Here is a 16,010-nt window from a genome sequence, read left to right on the forward strand (position 1 = left end):
TTCTTTCAAATGATGCAGATTGTTCTGTTAATCCTCAAATTGGTTTCCTAGGTGTTCAAAATGGTTTGATGTTGATCCATCTCTGTTCAAGGGAGGAGGCAAACCCAAGGTCCCCTTACTACTATGTCATCTTAACTCCTCCCTGCCCCATTTTATTTCTAAAGTACTCTCTACACCCAATGTGAGGTTTGAATTTATGACCCCAATATCAAGAGTTGCGTGCAACACTGAGCCAGCCAGGCACCCCCATGCCTTTTTAAATTATAAAGTAGATTTATCTCTAGCCTCCTTGAAATGTGAAGATCATTCCAGTAGTATCCCTGGAGTAAATTTGTCTCTTGGATTTGTAATCTATTCTATCTTATATGAATTATGAATTCAAGTAAACTCCCAATTAATTCGGTAAATATACTACCTAGTCAGATTTTCCCAGTGGTCAGAATTATGAAATAGTATAATATACTTAACATGATGTTAGATATAATTTAAATCTTGCTTCAATTCTCAGAAGGCTCCTTGAAGGTATGTGGTTATGCTTGTGTGTGTGTGTGAGAGAGAGATATGGACAGAGAATGAGTGTATGTGTATACACCTGGATTGCCTGCTATAGAAGATGAGCATTTCTGTGCTTAAAATCCTTTTGCTTTATGGAGTGAAATGTCATACCTTCCTCTAATTAATAAAAATGAGTAACAATTAGTAGAATTTCTTGTATATGACACAAAAATTAATATATTACGATTGTAAGCTCTAGCTTTAAAAAACTTGGCACTTGGGTCGCTCAGTCAGTTAAGCATCCAGCTCTTGATTTCAGCTCAGGTCATGATCTCAGAGTTCATGGAATCGAGCCCTGCACTGGGATCTGTGCTGACAGCATGGAGCCTGCTTGGGATTCTCTCTCCCCTTCTCTCTACCTCTCCCTTACTCTTTCTCTCAAAATAAACACATGAACTTAAAAAAGAAAAAAAAGAATACTAAGGGGTGCCTGGGTGGCTCAGTTGGTTGCACGTTCAACTTTGGCTCAGGTCATGATCTCATGGTTCCTGGGTTTGAGCCCTGTTGCGGGCTCTGTGCTGACAGCTCAGAGCCTAGAGCCTGCTTTGGATTCTGTGTATCCTTCTCTCTCTGCCTCTCCCCTGTTTGGCTCTGTCTCTGCCTGTCTCTCAAAAATGAATAAATGTTTAAAAAAAAAATTAAAAGGGGAGAAATTTATAGAATATCTTTTCTTTTTGAGAGAGAGAGAAAGAGAATGTGTGCATGTGTGCATGCATCAGTGGGGGAGGGACAGAGTGGGGGGGGAGAGAGAATCCCAAGCAGGCTCCCAAGCAGTGCACAACCTGATACGGGGCTTGAACCCACAAACTGTGAGATCATGACTTGAGCCAAAATCAAGAGTTGGACGCCCAACCAACTGAACCACCCACGCACCCCTAGAATATCATTTTTTTTTGTTTATGTTGAGAGAGCAAGAGAGAAAACATGAGTGGGGGATGGGCAGAGAGAGAGAGGTAGTGCAGAGCCCAGTGCAGGTCTGGAACTCTTGAACCATGAGATCATGCCTGAGCCAAATCAGATGCATAACCAACTGAGCCACCCAGTTGGCCCTGGAATATAATTTTGAAGGACTAGGCAAATCATTGAGTTCTTTAAAGGTCTTTTTTTTCTCTTTCTTTCTTTCTTTCTTTCTTTCTTTCTTTCTTTCTTTCTTTCTTTCTCTCTCTCTCTCTCTCTCTCTCTCTCTCTCTCGAGAGAGAGAGAGAGAGAGAGAGACAGACAGATGGAGAGAGAGAATCTTAAGCAAGCTCCATGTCCAATGCAGGGTTTAGGGCTCCATCTCATGACCGTGAGATCATGACCTAACCAAAATCAAGAGTAGGTCAGTCAACCAACTAATCTACCTCGGGGTCCCACGTCTGTCTTTCTTACAAGATTATGCTTGTTTTCTGGGAAGTTAGGAATGAGGGTGTCAAACAAGAAAATGTATTAAAATTGCTGTGAGATTTGAAGTTGAAAATAAAATTGCTTTACAAGTATTATAGTGCATCTCAGAGGCACAAAGGGATGATTATTTTCTTGTAGATACATTCCAATCCTTTGGACTTTTAATAAATTGTTTCTTATAATACCATTTAGGAAACTTGTTTATAAAGAGTTAAAAGGTAAGATTATGAGGTGTTGGGCTAAGACAGTAGTGGAAGGGATAGTTAGGAGAAGAAGGAAAGAAGATGTTAAGGAGGTAGACTTTTCTTACATGATTGGAGAGGTGTTATGCTATTTACTAGGATACCGGACATAATAAGGTCAGTTGTAGACAAGCTTATATTTGGGGTTCTTACAGGACTAGTAGGAAGAGAGGTACAGAAGATGGTTAGGAACTTAAACGTGGCACTCAGGAAAGAAGTCTGGATTGGAGAAATATTTTGATCAATTGGAGCTGTAGGTGTAGATGAGAAGGCTTAGGGAGAGAGTGAGTAAATTGGGGAAAGGGCCTGGGGTAAAGCCTGGAGAGCACCAGCATTTAAAGTGGGACAGAGGGAGTGAAAAAGAAATGAACACAGAGATAGAAAGAGAAATAGGACATAGTGGTGTCCTGGAAGCTGAGAGAGAACTGGGGCTTCAAGAAGAAAGAGGGCAAGTGATGTCACATTTCTCACTGGTTGCCTCTCTCTCAAGATTATAAACCATATTCATTCCCTTTCTCAGTTGCAAAGTTGTGAAAATGAGACCATGCATTCCTTTCTTTATACATGTAGTGTGCAAAGTTAGCTATGAGTGGTTTATTCAAGTCTCTTCCTGTGGCTATGACATATACACCTAGCAATCCTACTTTCTTCTGATCTCCAATAGCCAGTAATAATCACTTACTATTATAACTCTTCACAGTATGTGAAACCTAGCCATCAGCAGCCTCTCATCAGCATAACTAGCTTTATTCTTATGTGTTTATTTTCAAATTTCCCCTGCACTTCCTCTTTCAACCTTTCTGTTATACGTGTGAATTTTTTTCATCTCCCATCTGGAGATGCTGTGAAGTTTGCTGTCTCCTCTGTTACCCATGGATTTTATTAGCTACGTTTTCCTCTTTTCTGCTCTTATTCCTTATTCATCCTACCCTGTTCTTTTGTCACTGGCGGCTCCATTGCTGGTCTCTTGTCTCTCTTTCTCCTTTTTCCTGATGTATTATGTGTCAGTATCTAATACTCATTTTTGTATTTCTCATTATTTATCTTTAATATTTCTGTATCTTATTTCCAGGACTAGATTATTCATTAAAGGGAAATTAGGGAGGGCATCTTTACTTAGAATTTGTTTAGCCCAAAATCTTATATACAGGTATGCACATATACTGTTGATTAATTAATAGAGAAAAGAAGCTCCCCCAGAGCTCTGGGGACAAGGCATAAACAGAGCTCTCAGACTTCTTTTAGTTGGGTCTGCTGAACACACATAGGTGAGATAAGAAACTTATTGTAGAAGATATCCTCATTGTTTGAGTTTTCTTCCCCAGGTTTCCTTGCAGAAAAGATTTTTTTTCTTTATCCAAGTTAAGCTGTAAAGACCTCTATTTTTTTCATCAATTGGATTGAGATGTTGTTTAGGACTTGCATTAGGAACATTACGTATGTATCCCCGTGCAGTTTTTCTTTTCCAGATTAAAGAGATGTGGGGTTGTCATGTTTCTTTTCTAAGGCTAATCGATTATTTAGGCTGAATGAAACTGTGTGACAGAAAGCTTAGTTTTGCCACACTGTGAACACCTTAACTGAGTGGGTGAGTTTAGTCACCTACTTTGTGACTTTGAATAGCTCTACAGTTAGCTTGGAAGGTTTTAGAGACAGGAATTGGGTCCTGTATTGTGTGTCTTGCCCATAGCACCAAACCATATGTATTCTATGTGCTCAGGAAGCATTAATTAAATAGACAAATGAACTCATTAGTACATTGTTCTATTGTATTTATGTAAAGGTAAATTTTCTTTGCTTCACTTGTTTTCAACACACTTGATGAGAATTCTGTGGTTGTAATACCACATCCTAGACATGTGAATCTGAGAACATGTATCTTTAGAACACAGAAACCAAGCTTTCTCTGAAGTGTGAACTTGAAACTTTAGGTGATGAATAGCTATTGTCTTCTTGAGAATACCTTTCTGCTTTTTCTTCTAGAATTGGCCTTTTCTCATCTTTCTTACATTTCCTTTCAAATAATCCTGTATTTCAATAAGCGCTTTTTGGAGAATGTTTTTAGCATTAATGTAAGTGGTTGTTCCACTTTAAGACTATAATTTGAGTTAGCCCTTCTAAGTTGATAATCTACCATGTATGATGCTGTTTTTGCTTACTGGTTATGTGGTTCTTTCTGGAATGATTTCTTTTCGAAAAAAAAATTTCCTAGTTATTATAGGAAAATCACTGTGTCAATCACTCTCCTGTGATAAACATTTTGTTTATATGGGACACTGTCTACTTTAACTGATAATGACCAGTGGGTTCTCCAGGGGCCGAGTGATGTGAACTGGCACACTCTAGTGTCCCTTACCTGCCTCTGACCACAAGGACCCATCACAATTAGATATTCTCAGGGGCCCTTTTGCTTCTGCTTAGAATCCCTTTCGTAAATTTTGTTAAGAAGCTTTGATTTTTCCTAAGTTTCCTGCATATAGTTTGTAAGTGTAAGTTGAGGGCAGTGTTACTATTCATAATAAAACTGTTTAGTATGTAGAGACTGTAAGCATGCAGACCTGGCATTAATGACCTCCTTACTTACCTTAATTTTTTTGTGTGTGAAAATGCATTAATCTAACCATGTTTGTAGCTCCAGAGGAGAGGGAACAGATGGACAAAGCTTTTTGTTATGGATACTTACATAGTTTTCTAGGAACCTAAAGAATGGTTGTAGTGTTCTGGGACATTTTGATTTTCCCTGATGATAGGATCCTGGTGAGAAAGTATTTAAGGTTTAGCAAAACCTTGAATATAGTAGATATATGATTCATATAATCTGGCTTTTTTTTTTTTTTTTTTTAAGTAACCTCTACACCTAACACGGGGCTCAAACTCACAACCCCTATATCAGGAGTCGCATGCTTTTCCTGAGCCAGCCAGGCACCGCTATCTGGCTTTCTTTAAAGGGATTTCTTCTTTCCTTTAGTGAGATTAGTCGCCTGGACCTGGGTCTGAGTGTGGAGGTATGGAACAAAGGACTGATCTGGGACACCATGGTGGGGACCGTGTGGATTGCACTGAAGACAGTTCGTCAGTCGGATGAGGTCAGTCAATGCGTTGCCCATTTGGAGGTACATTTCTAGCCCGTGCTTATCTCCATTCTACCTCCATTCAGCTAATACTCATCCATGTATCCATGCATCTCAGATTGCTCTGTCCTCCACCGCCCCCACCCCCCCCCCAGCCTTCTAATTGGTGAGCACTGTCCTGGGATCAGTCTCATTAAACTTCCTGAGCCTGGGTCCTGAACTCTGCTTTAATTCTTTAAGTCACTGGTTCCCAGGGAACTGATTTCAGTCGTCCATCTTCCACATGTAAAAGAGTTTAAGGAATTACCATGCGTGGCAATTTTCATTCATACTGTCTCTATACGTTATTTCCAAGACTAGTTTTCTACCTCATTTCTCCATAGACACACTCACTTTGAACCTAGGAGAATATGTATTGTATTCCTGTTTAGCTTTAACCTTGACAATGTTTTCTCTGGGAGTAGGGATAATACAGGTATGCCTCTCTTTCCTAAATTCTTTTAGTTCTGGCTAAGTCTCTACTTCCCCAGGCAGACTAGAAGTTCATTTTTATTGTGGCCCCAGTTCAGGTCTACTTTAACTAGCAATGTGAGTAGCTCTCTACTGATTAGAAGTGGTAACACATTTTAAGTGATACACTCATTAAAAATTGTGCAGATTAAATAATGATCTATGGATAAGTTTGGTTTTTGAGTGTGGTACTCTGGACTTCTATCTGCAGTGGGCTTGCAGAGAGCTGAGCACAGTGAAAGCTTCCACCAAAGAAGGAGAATGGCAGCCACATGCAGCAGAGGCAGGTTGTGACGGTGGTGTGTTTGCCTCATCAGGATGTGAGTGGTCCTCAGGAGCTCTCCAACAAGGAAATTTAGAGAAAACACCAGCTCTTAAACCAGGAGGAGGAGAGCCATGAAAGGAGTAAAGTTTAATCTCAGATCTCTGTTTTCTAGGAAGGGCCTGGAGAGTGGTCCACGTTGGAGGCAGAGACACTGATGAAAGATGATGAGATATGTGGAACTAAAAACCCAACTCCTCATAAGATTTTGCTTGATACAAGATTTGAGCTGCCTTTTGGTGAGTCTGTCAGATTAGACATTAAAAACCATTTAACACTTTTTAATGTATTATTAACCATTGTTTGCTTGTCTCATTACTGTATTTTTTGCCTTGTCTGCTATCTCTTTTGAAGGCATTCTGTCTTCTACCTTATTCCTTATAACATCTAGTCTAGGAATGGTGCAGACTCTAGAATGGTGCTCATTAAAGAATCCACAGTAAATGCACTAAGTTTTCTGTGACTGTTCATTTTAATGACTTAGGAAATATTTGCTTGTTCGAGAACATCAATGACTTATTCTTTTGACAATTTAACATACATTATTTTGAAGTGAATATATGCCTTATGATTTATCAATTTAAACATTGAAGTAGCATTGATAGAAAAGCCATTTAAAAATAAATTTTAGGAGTGCCTGGGTGACTCACTTGGGTGACTCACTGATTTCGGCACAGGTCATGATCTTGCATTTTATGGGTGTGAGCCCCATGTTGGGCTCTGTGCTTCCAGCTCAGAGCCTCGAGCCTGCTTCGGATTCTGTGTCTCCCTCTCTCTCTGCCCCTCCCCTGCTCGTGTTCTGTCTCTCTCCCTCAAAAATAAATGTTAAAAAAAATACAAATAATTTTTAAAATAGGAAAAATACATGTTAATAGCAAAAAATAAGTTTTTTATATATACAGTTTTGCTGGGGAGTGTATTTCTGGGCTCCTCACACTGTCAGTCCATCCCTCATTGCGTTTTATTTAATTTATTCATTTTTATTTTAAGTAGGCTCCCTGCCCAATGTGGGGCTTGAACTGAGAACCCTGAGATCAAGGGTTGTATGCTCTGCAGACTGAACTAGCCAGGTGCCCCTGACTCATTGTATTTTAAAGAGACCTTCTTCTCTTTGTTTTTTTAAAAAAAATTTTTTTTCTACGTTTTTATTTATTTTTGGGACAGAGAGAGACAGAGCATGAACGGGGGAGGGGCAGAGAGAGAGGGAGACACAGAATCGGAAACAGGCTCCAGGCTCTGAGCCATCAGCCCAGAGCCCGACGCAGGGCTTGAACTCACGGACCGCGAGATCGTGACCTGGCTGAAGTCGGACACTCAACCGACTGCGCCACCCAGGCGCCCCTCCCTTCTTCTCTTTCAACACTGCATCACGTATGTTGTCATTGGTGGCGGTGTACATTTCTGCTAGATTTTGAGTTTGATTTTGAGGGGTCTTGTGTACTTTTTTTTGGTAACTGTAGAGTTTGCTTGGCACATGATAGGTGTCGATAAATGTTTTTTTGAATAAATGTGAAGGTAAAATCTCAGATAAGTCTGTCTTTGATGTGAGTTAACGTGAATATGCTCAGCTTGTGCCTCTGTAATAACTACATTTGGGATACAGTATTAAAAGCTTGATAAAGAGTCCTTTTTTTTTTTTTTTTTTTTTTTAAAGATGTTTATTCATTTTGAGAGAGAGAGTGAAGAGAGAAGGGGAGGGAGAGAATGCGAAGTAGGCTTCACACTGTCAGTGCAGACTCCAACGTGGGGCTCAAACTCACAAAACTCTGAGATCATGACCTGAGCTGAAACTAAGAGTCTGAAGCTTAACCAGCTGAGCCACCCAGGCGCCCCTGAAGGGTCCTTCTAAGGAAGAATTTTAGCTTACAGAATACCATATTGTGGCAAAGGAATTTTCTTTTGGGTATTCAGAAACCTGTGAAATATTCTGTTCAGTTATGTACTATTATCTTTTAAAAATAGTAATATGTGGGGCGCTTGGGTGGTTCAGTTGGTTAAATGTCTGACTGTTGATTTCAGCTCAGATCATGATCTCATGGTTCACGGGTTTAGGCCCCATTTTGGGCTATGTGCTGACAGAGTGGGATTCCCTCTCTCCCTCTCTCTCTCCCCCTCCCCTGTGTACTCTCTTTCTCTCTCTCTCTCTGAATAAATACAAAATACTAATGTGTTTTTTTATGATGTGGAAAGTTCAGAAAATACAGGTTTGCAAAAGGGACATTAAAATTTCTAATCTCTTTTTTACGTGTTGAGATGTTTTGTTTCTTTTATTTTTTTATGCACATAATATAGTTTTTCCTATAAAATAGCACTGTATAGGGGCGCCTGGGTGGCGCAGTCGGTTAAGCGTCCGACTTCAGCCAGGTCACGATCTCGCGGTCCGTGAGTTCGAGCCCCGCGTCAGGCTCTGGGCTGATGGCTCAGAGCCTGGAGCCTGTTTCCGATTCTGTGTCTCCCTCTCTCTCTGCCCCTCCCCCCGTTCATGCTCTGTCTCTCTCTGTCCCAAAAATAAATAAACGTTGAAAAAAAAAATTTAAAAAAATAAAAAAAATAATAATAAAATAGCACTGTATATATTACATTCTGACCTGTTTCACTAATGACATAAATAAATGCATATAAAATAAATGCTATTCCTTTATAATTTCCATGGTTGATTTTTTATTGTGTGAATACACAATGATAATAAAAGTTGCATTTGTTGACTAATTACTGTGTGTCAGTGGGTATATCACTAAGGATTTTTGCATATTTCCTCGTATAATATTCATTATTTAAATCCTTCGAGGTGGACCTAACTATTGTCTCCTTTTTAGAGATAAGGAAGCTGAGGCAGAGAGTATTTAGGTCTTTTGCCCAAGGTCACATAGCTAGTAAGTAGTAAAGCCAGAATTTAAACTCCACTGATTTGGCTTTGGAACCTGGGCTTTTAATTTAAACTATAATACATTTAACCATTCCTCTTGGTGGGTATTTTGATTTTTCAAAGTTGTGCTTTTATAAACAGTAGTGCAAGAAACATCCTTGTAGCTCTATGTTTTTTAAAAACTATCTTGTGGGTGAGGCAGTGCACAGTGGTTTAAAAGTTACCTGTTGAAAATTGAGTCTTTGTCACAAATATGTTCTTTTACTTACAGACTACCATGATTAGTACTTTCTTGTGTATCTTTCCAGAGCCAGTCTTTGAATATATAAGTGTATATATAAATGTCAACCTCTTTTAAAAATACAAATAGTAGGGGTCGCCTGGGTGGCTCAATTGGTTAAGTGTCCAACTTCGGCTCAGGTCATGATCTTGTGGTTCGTGAGTTCAAGCCCCGCATCAGGCTATCTGCTAACAGCTCAAAGCCTGGAGCCTGCTTTGCATTCTGTCTCCCTCTCTCTCTGCCCCTCCCCTGCTCGCACTCTGTCTGTCTGTCTCTCTCTTTCTCTCTCAAAAGTAAATAAATATTTTAAAAAATAGGATTTTCTAACACGTTTGCTACACCTTGCTGTTAGCCACTTAACAATGTACCTTGGTGAATCATTCTACATCAGAACATGTAAACAGCTCTTCCTCCCCTCTCATTTCTTTTTAACAAGTGTGGAGTACACCATTTTATGGATGAGGAAGAACTATATAAATTAGGTTGTAGATTACTTGAAGATTTTATTATAAAACTTTAAAATGTTGCCACCAGTTGCTGAAGAGCTGTTTCAGGGGAAGGAGGTGAACGTTTGAACCAGAGAGACAAAGGAGAAAGGCCTGGATTTGATTTCTTCATGTGGACTACTGAAGAATATATCTATTTAAATGTCTCCAAAGTTGATCTGATCCATATATTGCCTACGTTTTCTCTTTTGTGTTAGGTATACAGATGTACTTGATGTTTTTATTTTATTTTTTTAATTTATTTTTTTGTTTTTAAGTTTATTTATTCTTGAGAGATAGAGACAGAGCATGAGCAGGGGAGGGGGAGGGGGGGGAGACACAGAATTCGAAGCAGGCTCCAGGCTTTGAGCTGTCAGCACAGAGCCCAATGTGGGGCTCGAACCCACGAACTGCGAGATCATGACCTGAGCCGAAGCCAGACGCTTAATCGACTGAGCCACCCAGGCGCCCCAATGTTTTTATTTTTATTATTATTTTTACTTAATGTTTTATTTTTTTAAAGTTTATTTACTTTTTGAGAGAGCGAGAGAGAGAGAGAGTATGTGCAAGTGGGGGAGAGGCAGAGAGAGAGGGAGACTGAGGATTGGAAGCATGCTGCCCACTGACAGCAGAGAGCGCAGTGCAGGGCTTGAACTCCTGAACCAGGAAATCATGACCTGAGCCGAAGTTGGTCGCTTAACCAACCGAGCCACCCAGATGCCCCTTACTGATGTTTTTAAGAGATTTTTTTTTTTGGAAGTTTTCACAGTCTTAATTGATTGGTTAATTGATCAGTTTTAAATATATAGAAATGAGGATATAACCTTATTTTTTCTTCTTTTTTAAAAAACTTTATTTTGAGAGACTGTGTGCACACACGGCAGGGGGGAGGGGCAGAGAGGGAAGGAGAGAATCTCAAGCATGCTCTGGGCTGTTAGCACACAGCCCAACTTGGAGCTTGATCCCACCAACCTCGAGATCATTACCTGAGCCAAAATCAAGAGTTGGTTGGCTGAGCCACCTAACCGACTAAGCCACCCAGGTGCCACTAGAGAGAGAATCTGAAGTAGCCTCCATGTACAGTGCAGAGCCTGAAGTGGAGCTTGATCCCTGACCCTGGGATCATGACCTAAGTAAAATCAAGAGTCAGATGCTCAACCAACTGAGCCACTTTGGCGCTCTTTCTCTTTTTTTTTTTTTAATTTTTTTTTTCAACGTTTTTTATTTATTTTTGGGACAGAGAGAGACAGAGCATGAACGGGGGAGGGGCAGAGAGAGAGGGAGACACAGAATCGGAAACAGGCTCCGAGCCATCAGCCCAGAGCCCGATGCGGGGCTCGAACTCACGGACCGCGAGATCGTGACCTGGCTGAGGTCGGACGCTTAACCGACTGCTCCACCCAGGCGCCCCTCTCTTTTTTTGATAGTAGCCATCCTATTGGGTGTGAAGGGGGATCTTATTGTAGTCTTGATTTGTATTTTTCCTAATGATCAATAATGTTGAACATCTTTTCATGTGCTTATTGGTTATTTGTATATCATCTTTGGAGAAATGTCTATCAAGTCCTTTCTTGATTTTTGAATTGGGTTTTTGTTGTTCTTGAATTTGAGTTCTCTATTCTGAGTGTTAATTCCTTATCAGATATATTTTGTAAATATTTTCTCTGTCTATGATTCTGTTGATAGTGTCTTTTGATGCAGAATTTTTTTTTTTTTTTTTTTTTTTTTTTTAATTTCATGAAGTCCATTTTGTCTGCTTTTTCTGTCATGGCTTGTACCTTTGGTGTCCTCTCCAAGAGATCATTGCCAAATCCAACATCACTCAGCTTTTGCCCTATATTTTCTTAGAATTTTATAGTTTTAGGTCTTCAGTTTAGGTCTTAATTCATTTTGAGTTAATTTTTTGTATGTGGTGTTAGGTAAATGTCCAACGTTCTTTTGCATGTGGATATCTAGTTTTCCCAGCACCATTTGTTGAAAGATGCTTTTCCCTATTGAGTGTTTTTTTTTCTTTTAAGATTTTATTTAATCTCTATACCCAACATGGGGCTCAAACTCACAACCCTGTGATCAAGAGTCACATGCTCTTCTGACCTAGCCAGCCAGGTACTCCTGTTATTGAATGTTCATGGTACCCTTGTCAAAAAATCATTTGACTATATGTGAAGGTTTATTTCTGGGCTCCCTATTCTATTCCATTTTTCTATATGTCTGTGCCATGTTGTTTTGATTACTGTAGTTTTATAGTAAGTTTTGAAATTAGGAAATGTGAGTCTTCCAGTTTTGTTCTTCCTTTTCAAGATTGTTTTTGGCTATTTGGAGTTACTGGGATGCCCTATAAATTTTATTTATTTTTTTCCCTTAAGAGTTTTAGAATGGGGTTTCCTATTTCTGCAAAAGAAATCATTGAGGTTTTGATAGTGATTGCATTCAATATGTAGATCACACTGGGTAGTATTGACATTTTGACAATAAGTCTTCTGATCCAGTGGGAATAATAGAATATTATTTTGTTTTCTGTGAAGATGCAAGATCATATTCATGTCAAGAACCAAGCCCACCAGTAAAATTGTCCATCACTTTCTACCTTGATTATTTGTTGGAATAAAGGATTATTGGTGCATGATCAAATTATTAACCTCGTAATGTAATTTCTTCTTTTTCATGGTAGATATCCCAGAGGAGGAGGCCAGATACTGGACTTACAAATTGGAGCAAATCAATGTCTTGGGAGCTGACAGTGAGGTAGGAATTGCATTATTTACGTTACAGAGATGGGAGAATATTTCTTTTTTTTTTTTTTTTTTAATTTTTTTTTTAATTTTAGGGAGCGTAACTGGGGGAGAGGGACAAAAGGAGAAAGAGAGAATCTTAAGCAGACTCCATACTCAGAATGGAGGCTAACATGGGGCTTGATCCCACAACCCTGGGATCGTGACCTGAAGTGAAATCAAGAATCGGATGGTCAACTGACTGAGCCACCCAGGCACCCTGGGAAAAATTTCTTTATAGGACACTTTATAGTTTGTCAAGGGAAGAGGACCCAAGAGCATGTTGAAGAATGAAAGAATTTAAGCTACATTAAAGAAACAAGGAAGCTGGAAGATCATTGGACATTTAGAAGGATCTATCTCCCACTTTTTCTGTTTTTCTCATTGTTCCCCATTAATGGCTGAGTTGGCACTAGTCTGGCTCTAGACTTTTTGGGTGGGAGCTTATACTAGGGAAACTGTTCTCTTGTTACAGAGATGAGCAGAAGGCATTTCTTTTGCTAATTTCCAGATGTTTGGTATACAGTTGACTCTTGAACAGCGTGAGTTTGAACTGTATGGGTCTAGTCATACACAGATTTTTTCTGATATAGTACTGTAAATGTAATGTGTAATAATGCAAACGTATATGATTTTCTTAACATCTTTTTTCTCTAGTTTATTGTAAGAATACAGTATATAATACATATAACATACAAAACATGCATTGACTCCTTATCAGTAAGGCTCAACAGTAAGCTATTAGCAGTTAAGTTTTGGGGGGAATCAAAAGTTATATGTGAACCTTTGCCTGTGTGGAAGGTCAATGCCCCTAATCCCCCATTGTTCAAGAGTCAACTGTTAAGGGTGCCTTGGTGGCTCAGTCAGTTAAGCATTCAACTTCGGCTTAGGTTGTGATCTCATAGTTTGTGAGTTCAAGCCCTGTGTTGAGCTCTGTGTTGACAGGAGCCTGCTTGGGATTCTCTCTCTTTGTCCCTCCCTCCCTCCCTCCCTCCCTCTCTCTCTCTCTTTCTCTCAAATAAAATTTAAAAAAGTCAACTGTAAATTGTTATTTGTATGTGCTTTTTAGGGATACTTAGACTATTACATTGCTTGGCCTTGTCTTATCTCGAGATAACTCTGGTGCACAAAAGGAAACACAGACAACTCAGTCTGGGCCATCAGGAATGGGCGATGTTTTTGTTATTGCTCGTGGAGGAAAAAGATAAGATTTTCATTTTTGGACATTTTGGGCTGTTACAAAATTGGTCTGATTATAAGGTAGAATTTGGAATGCCAACAGATATTTCAATGGAAATGTCTGGTAAGCAACTTAATGAAAGAATGAAAGAATATGAAGCTCAGGGTGTTAGATAGGGTGAGGAGCTATTGGCATAGAGTTAGGATTCATGAACATAAAGGTAGCATTTGAAGTCCCAGGAATAGAAGAACTCACTCATGTAAAGTATGTAAAAAGTATTTTTAAAATTTTTTTATTTTAATATTTATTTTTGAGAGAGAGCGAGAGGGAGAGTGGGGGGGGGGGGGGAGTGCAGAGAGAGAGAGGGAGACACAGAATCTGAAGCAGGCTCCAAGCTCTGAGCTATCAACACCGAGCCCATTGTGTGTGATCTCACGCACAGACCGTGAGATCATGACCTGAGCCCAAGTGGGATGCTTAACCTGAGCCATCCAGGTGCCTCTGTAAAAATTATTGAAGAATAACAAGGGGGAACATCAAATATAGAATATGGAAAAACAAGAGATGGAGAAGGAACTGAAGAGAGCAAGTAGAAAAAGAAAAAGGCTCATGGAACAAAGGGTAAAAGGGTTTTAAGGCAGAAATTCCTTGATACTGTCAGATGTTAATGAGAACAAAGATGATGAGTAATGGAGCTGTCACATTTGGCAATTACTGACCAATATTTGTGGATTAGTTCAGGATTCCAAAATGAAGTGTTTTGATGAGTGTATTAGTTTCCTAGGGCCTCCATAGCAAAGTGCTATTAACTAGGTGGCTTACAAAAACAGAAATTTATCCTCTCAATTCTGAAGGCTAGAATTCTGAAATGAAGCTATTGGCAGGGTCAGTTCCCTGCTGGACGTTCTGAGGAACTGTTCCATGACTCTCTTCTGCCTTCTGGTGGTTTTCAGTAGTTCTTGCTGTTCCTTGGTTTGAAGACACATTGTTCAAATTTCTGCCTGTTGCCACTACCTCCCTGTGTGTCTCTGTGTCTCCTCACAATATGTTCTCTTTGTGCGTCTCAGTCCAAATTTACATTTATCTTGTAAGGGCAATAGTCACTGAACTAATTTGATTACATCTGCAGAACCCCATTTACAAATAAGGTCACATGCATAGGTACTGGGGATTAGGACTTCAACATATTGTTTTGAGGAACACAGTTCAACCCTCAGTGGCTTAAATCACAGGTGAGAAAATGGAATTTGTGACAAGTGTCAGGGTTTTTTCTTAATTCACCTGAATCCTCTGTAGGTTGCCTACTATTTGAACTATATAATTCTTCTTATGCCCCAGCCAGTACCTCAACTTTTCTCTGTTAAAAGTTCCAATCTTTCTTCTCTCCTTGATACATGCCAAATCCACTCTGTCTTTTTCTCACTTTACCCTTTGTATTTTTTTGTTTTCCCATAGCCTGGGTGTAGAGTGGTATACATTTTCCAAACTCCTATCTTCTTTGTTTACTTAGTAAAGAAACAGATGGCTGGGCACCTGTCTGGCTCAGTTGGTAGAGCATGTGACTCTTGATTTCAAGGTCATGAGTTCAAGTTCCATACTGGGTGTAGAAATTACTTAAAAATAAAATCTGGAAAAACCAAAACATTGTGCTTTTGATTTTATAGGCTTTGCTGTGTGTCACTAGGCAGAATCAGATGAAGAGGTTAAAACAATAAAAAACCAAATGTAACTTCAGCAAATAGGGAGGAATTTTATAAGTTCTAAAAATGGTGGTTCTTGGCCTGTGGTTCTCAACTTCCTTTAAGATTTTTGCTTTTTGTTTCTATTCTAGGATTTGGAGTTCACTAAGTTTACTTCTTTCATCCCTCCCTATATCACCTGTTGTTAATGTTTTTAATAACTATTAAAATATAGTTCATAAAGCTTATACATTTAAAGTATAAAATTTAATATATTCAGAGTTGTACATTCTTAGAACATTTGCATTACCCCGTAAAGAAATCCTATGCCCTTAGCCACCATACTCCCAATTCTCTCATCCTCCTTAGTCCTAGACAAATATCTACTTTCTATCTCTATATATTGACTTATTGTGGACATTTCATATAATGGAATTATACAATATGTGGTTCTTTATGATTTTCTTCTTTCACTTAGCATAATATTTTCAAAATTTCTTCCATGTTGTGGCATGTACACACAACTTCATTCTGTTTCATTGTCAAATAATATTCCATTGTATGGTTATACTACATTTCATCCATTTATCAGTTGGTAGACAATTAGATTATTTCTACTGTTGTGGATAATGCTGCTATTAACCTTGATGTACAAGTTTTTGT

General features: G+C 39.1%; 1 protein-coding gene across 14 annotated transcripts in view; it reads left to right on the forward strand.

The window, feature by feature from the left end:
* The window catches only part of UNC13B (unc-13 homolog B), a 258,065-nt gene that overhangs the window by 94,330 nt on the left and 147,725 nt on the right, over positions 1–16,010 (forward strand). For all 14 annotated transcript variants that reach the window (XR_015242813.1, XM_086683436.1, XM_086683438.1 and 11 more), the window contains 3 exons: positions 5,152–5,269; positions 6,202–6,325; positions 12,389–12,462. Coding sequence is in view for 13 of the 14 variants with exons in the window: in XM_086683436.1 (XP_086539562.1) it covers positions 5,152–5,269; positions 6,202–6,325; positions 12,389–12,462 (316 nt within the window). In the remaining variant the exon portion in view is untranslated. The remainder of the gene's footprint in view (positions 1–5,151; positions 5,270–6,201; positions 6,326–12,388; positions 12,463–16,010) is intronic.

Source organism: Puma concolor, chromosome D4, assembly GCF_028749965.1.
Source record: "Puma concolor isolate L17-30 chromosome D4, mPumCon1.1.hap2, whole genome shotgun sequence".
NCBI lineage: Eukaryota > Metazoa > Chordata > Mammalia > Carnivora > Felidae > Puma > Puma concolor.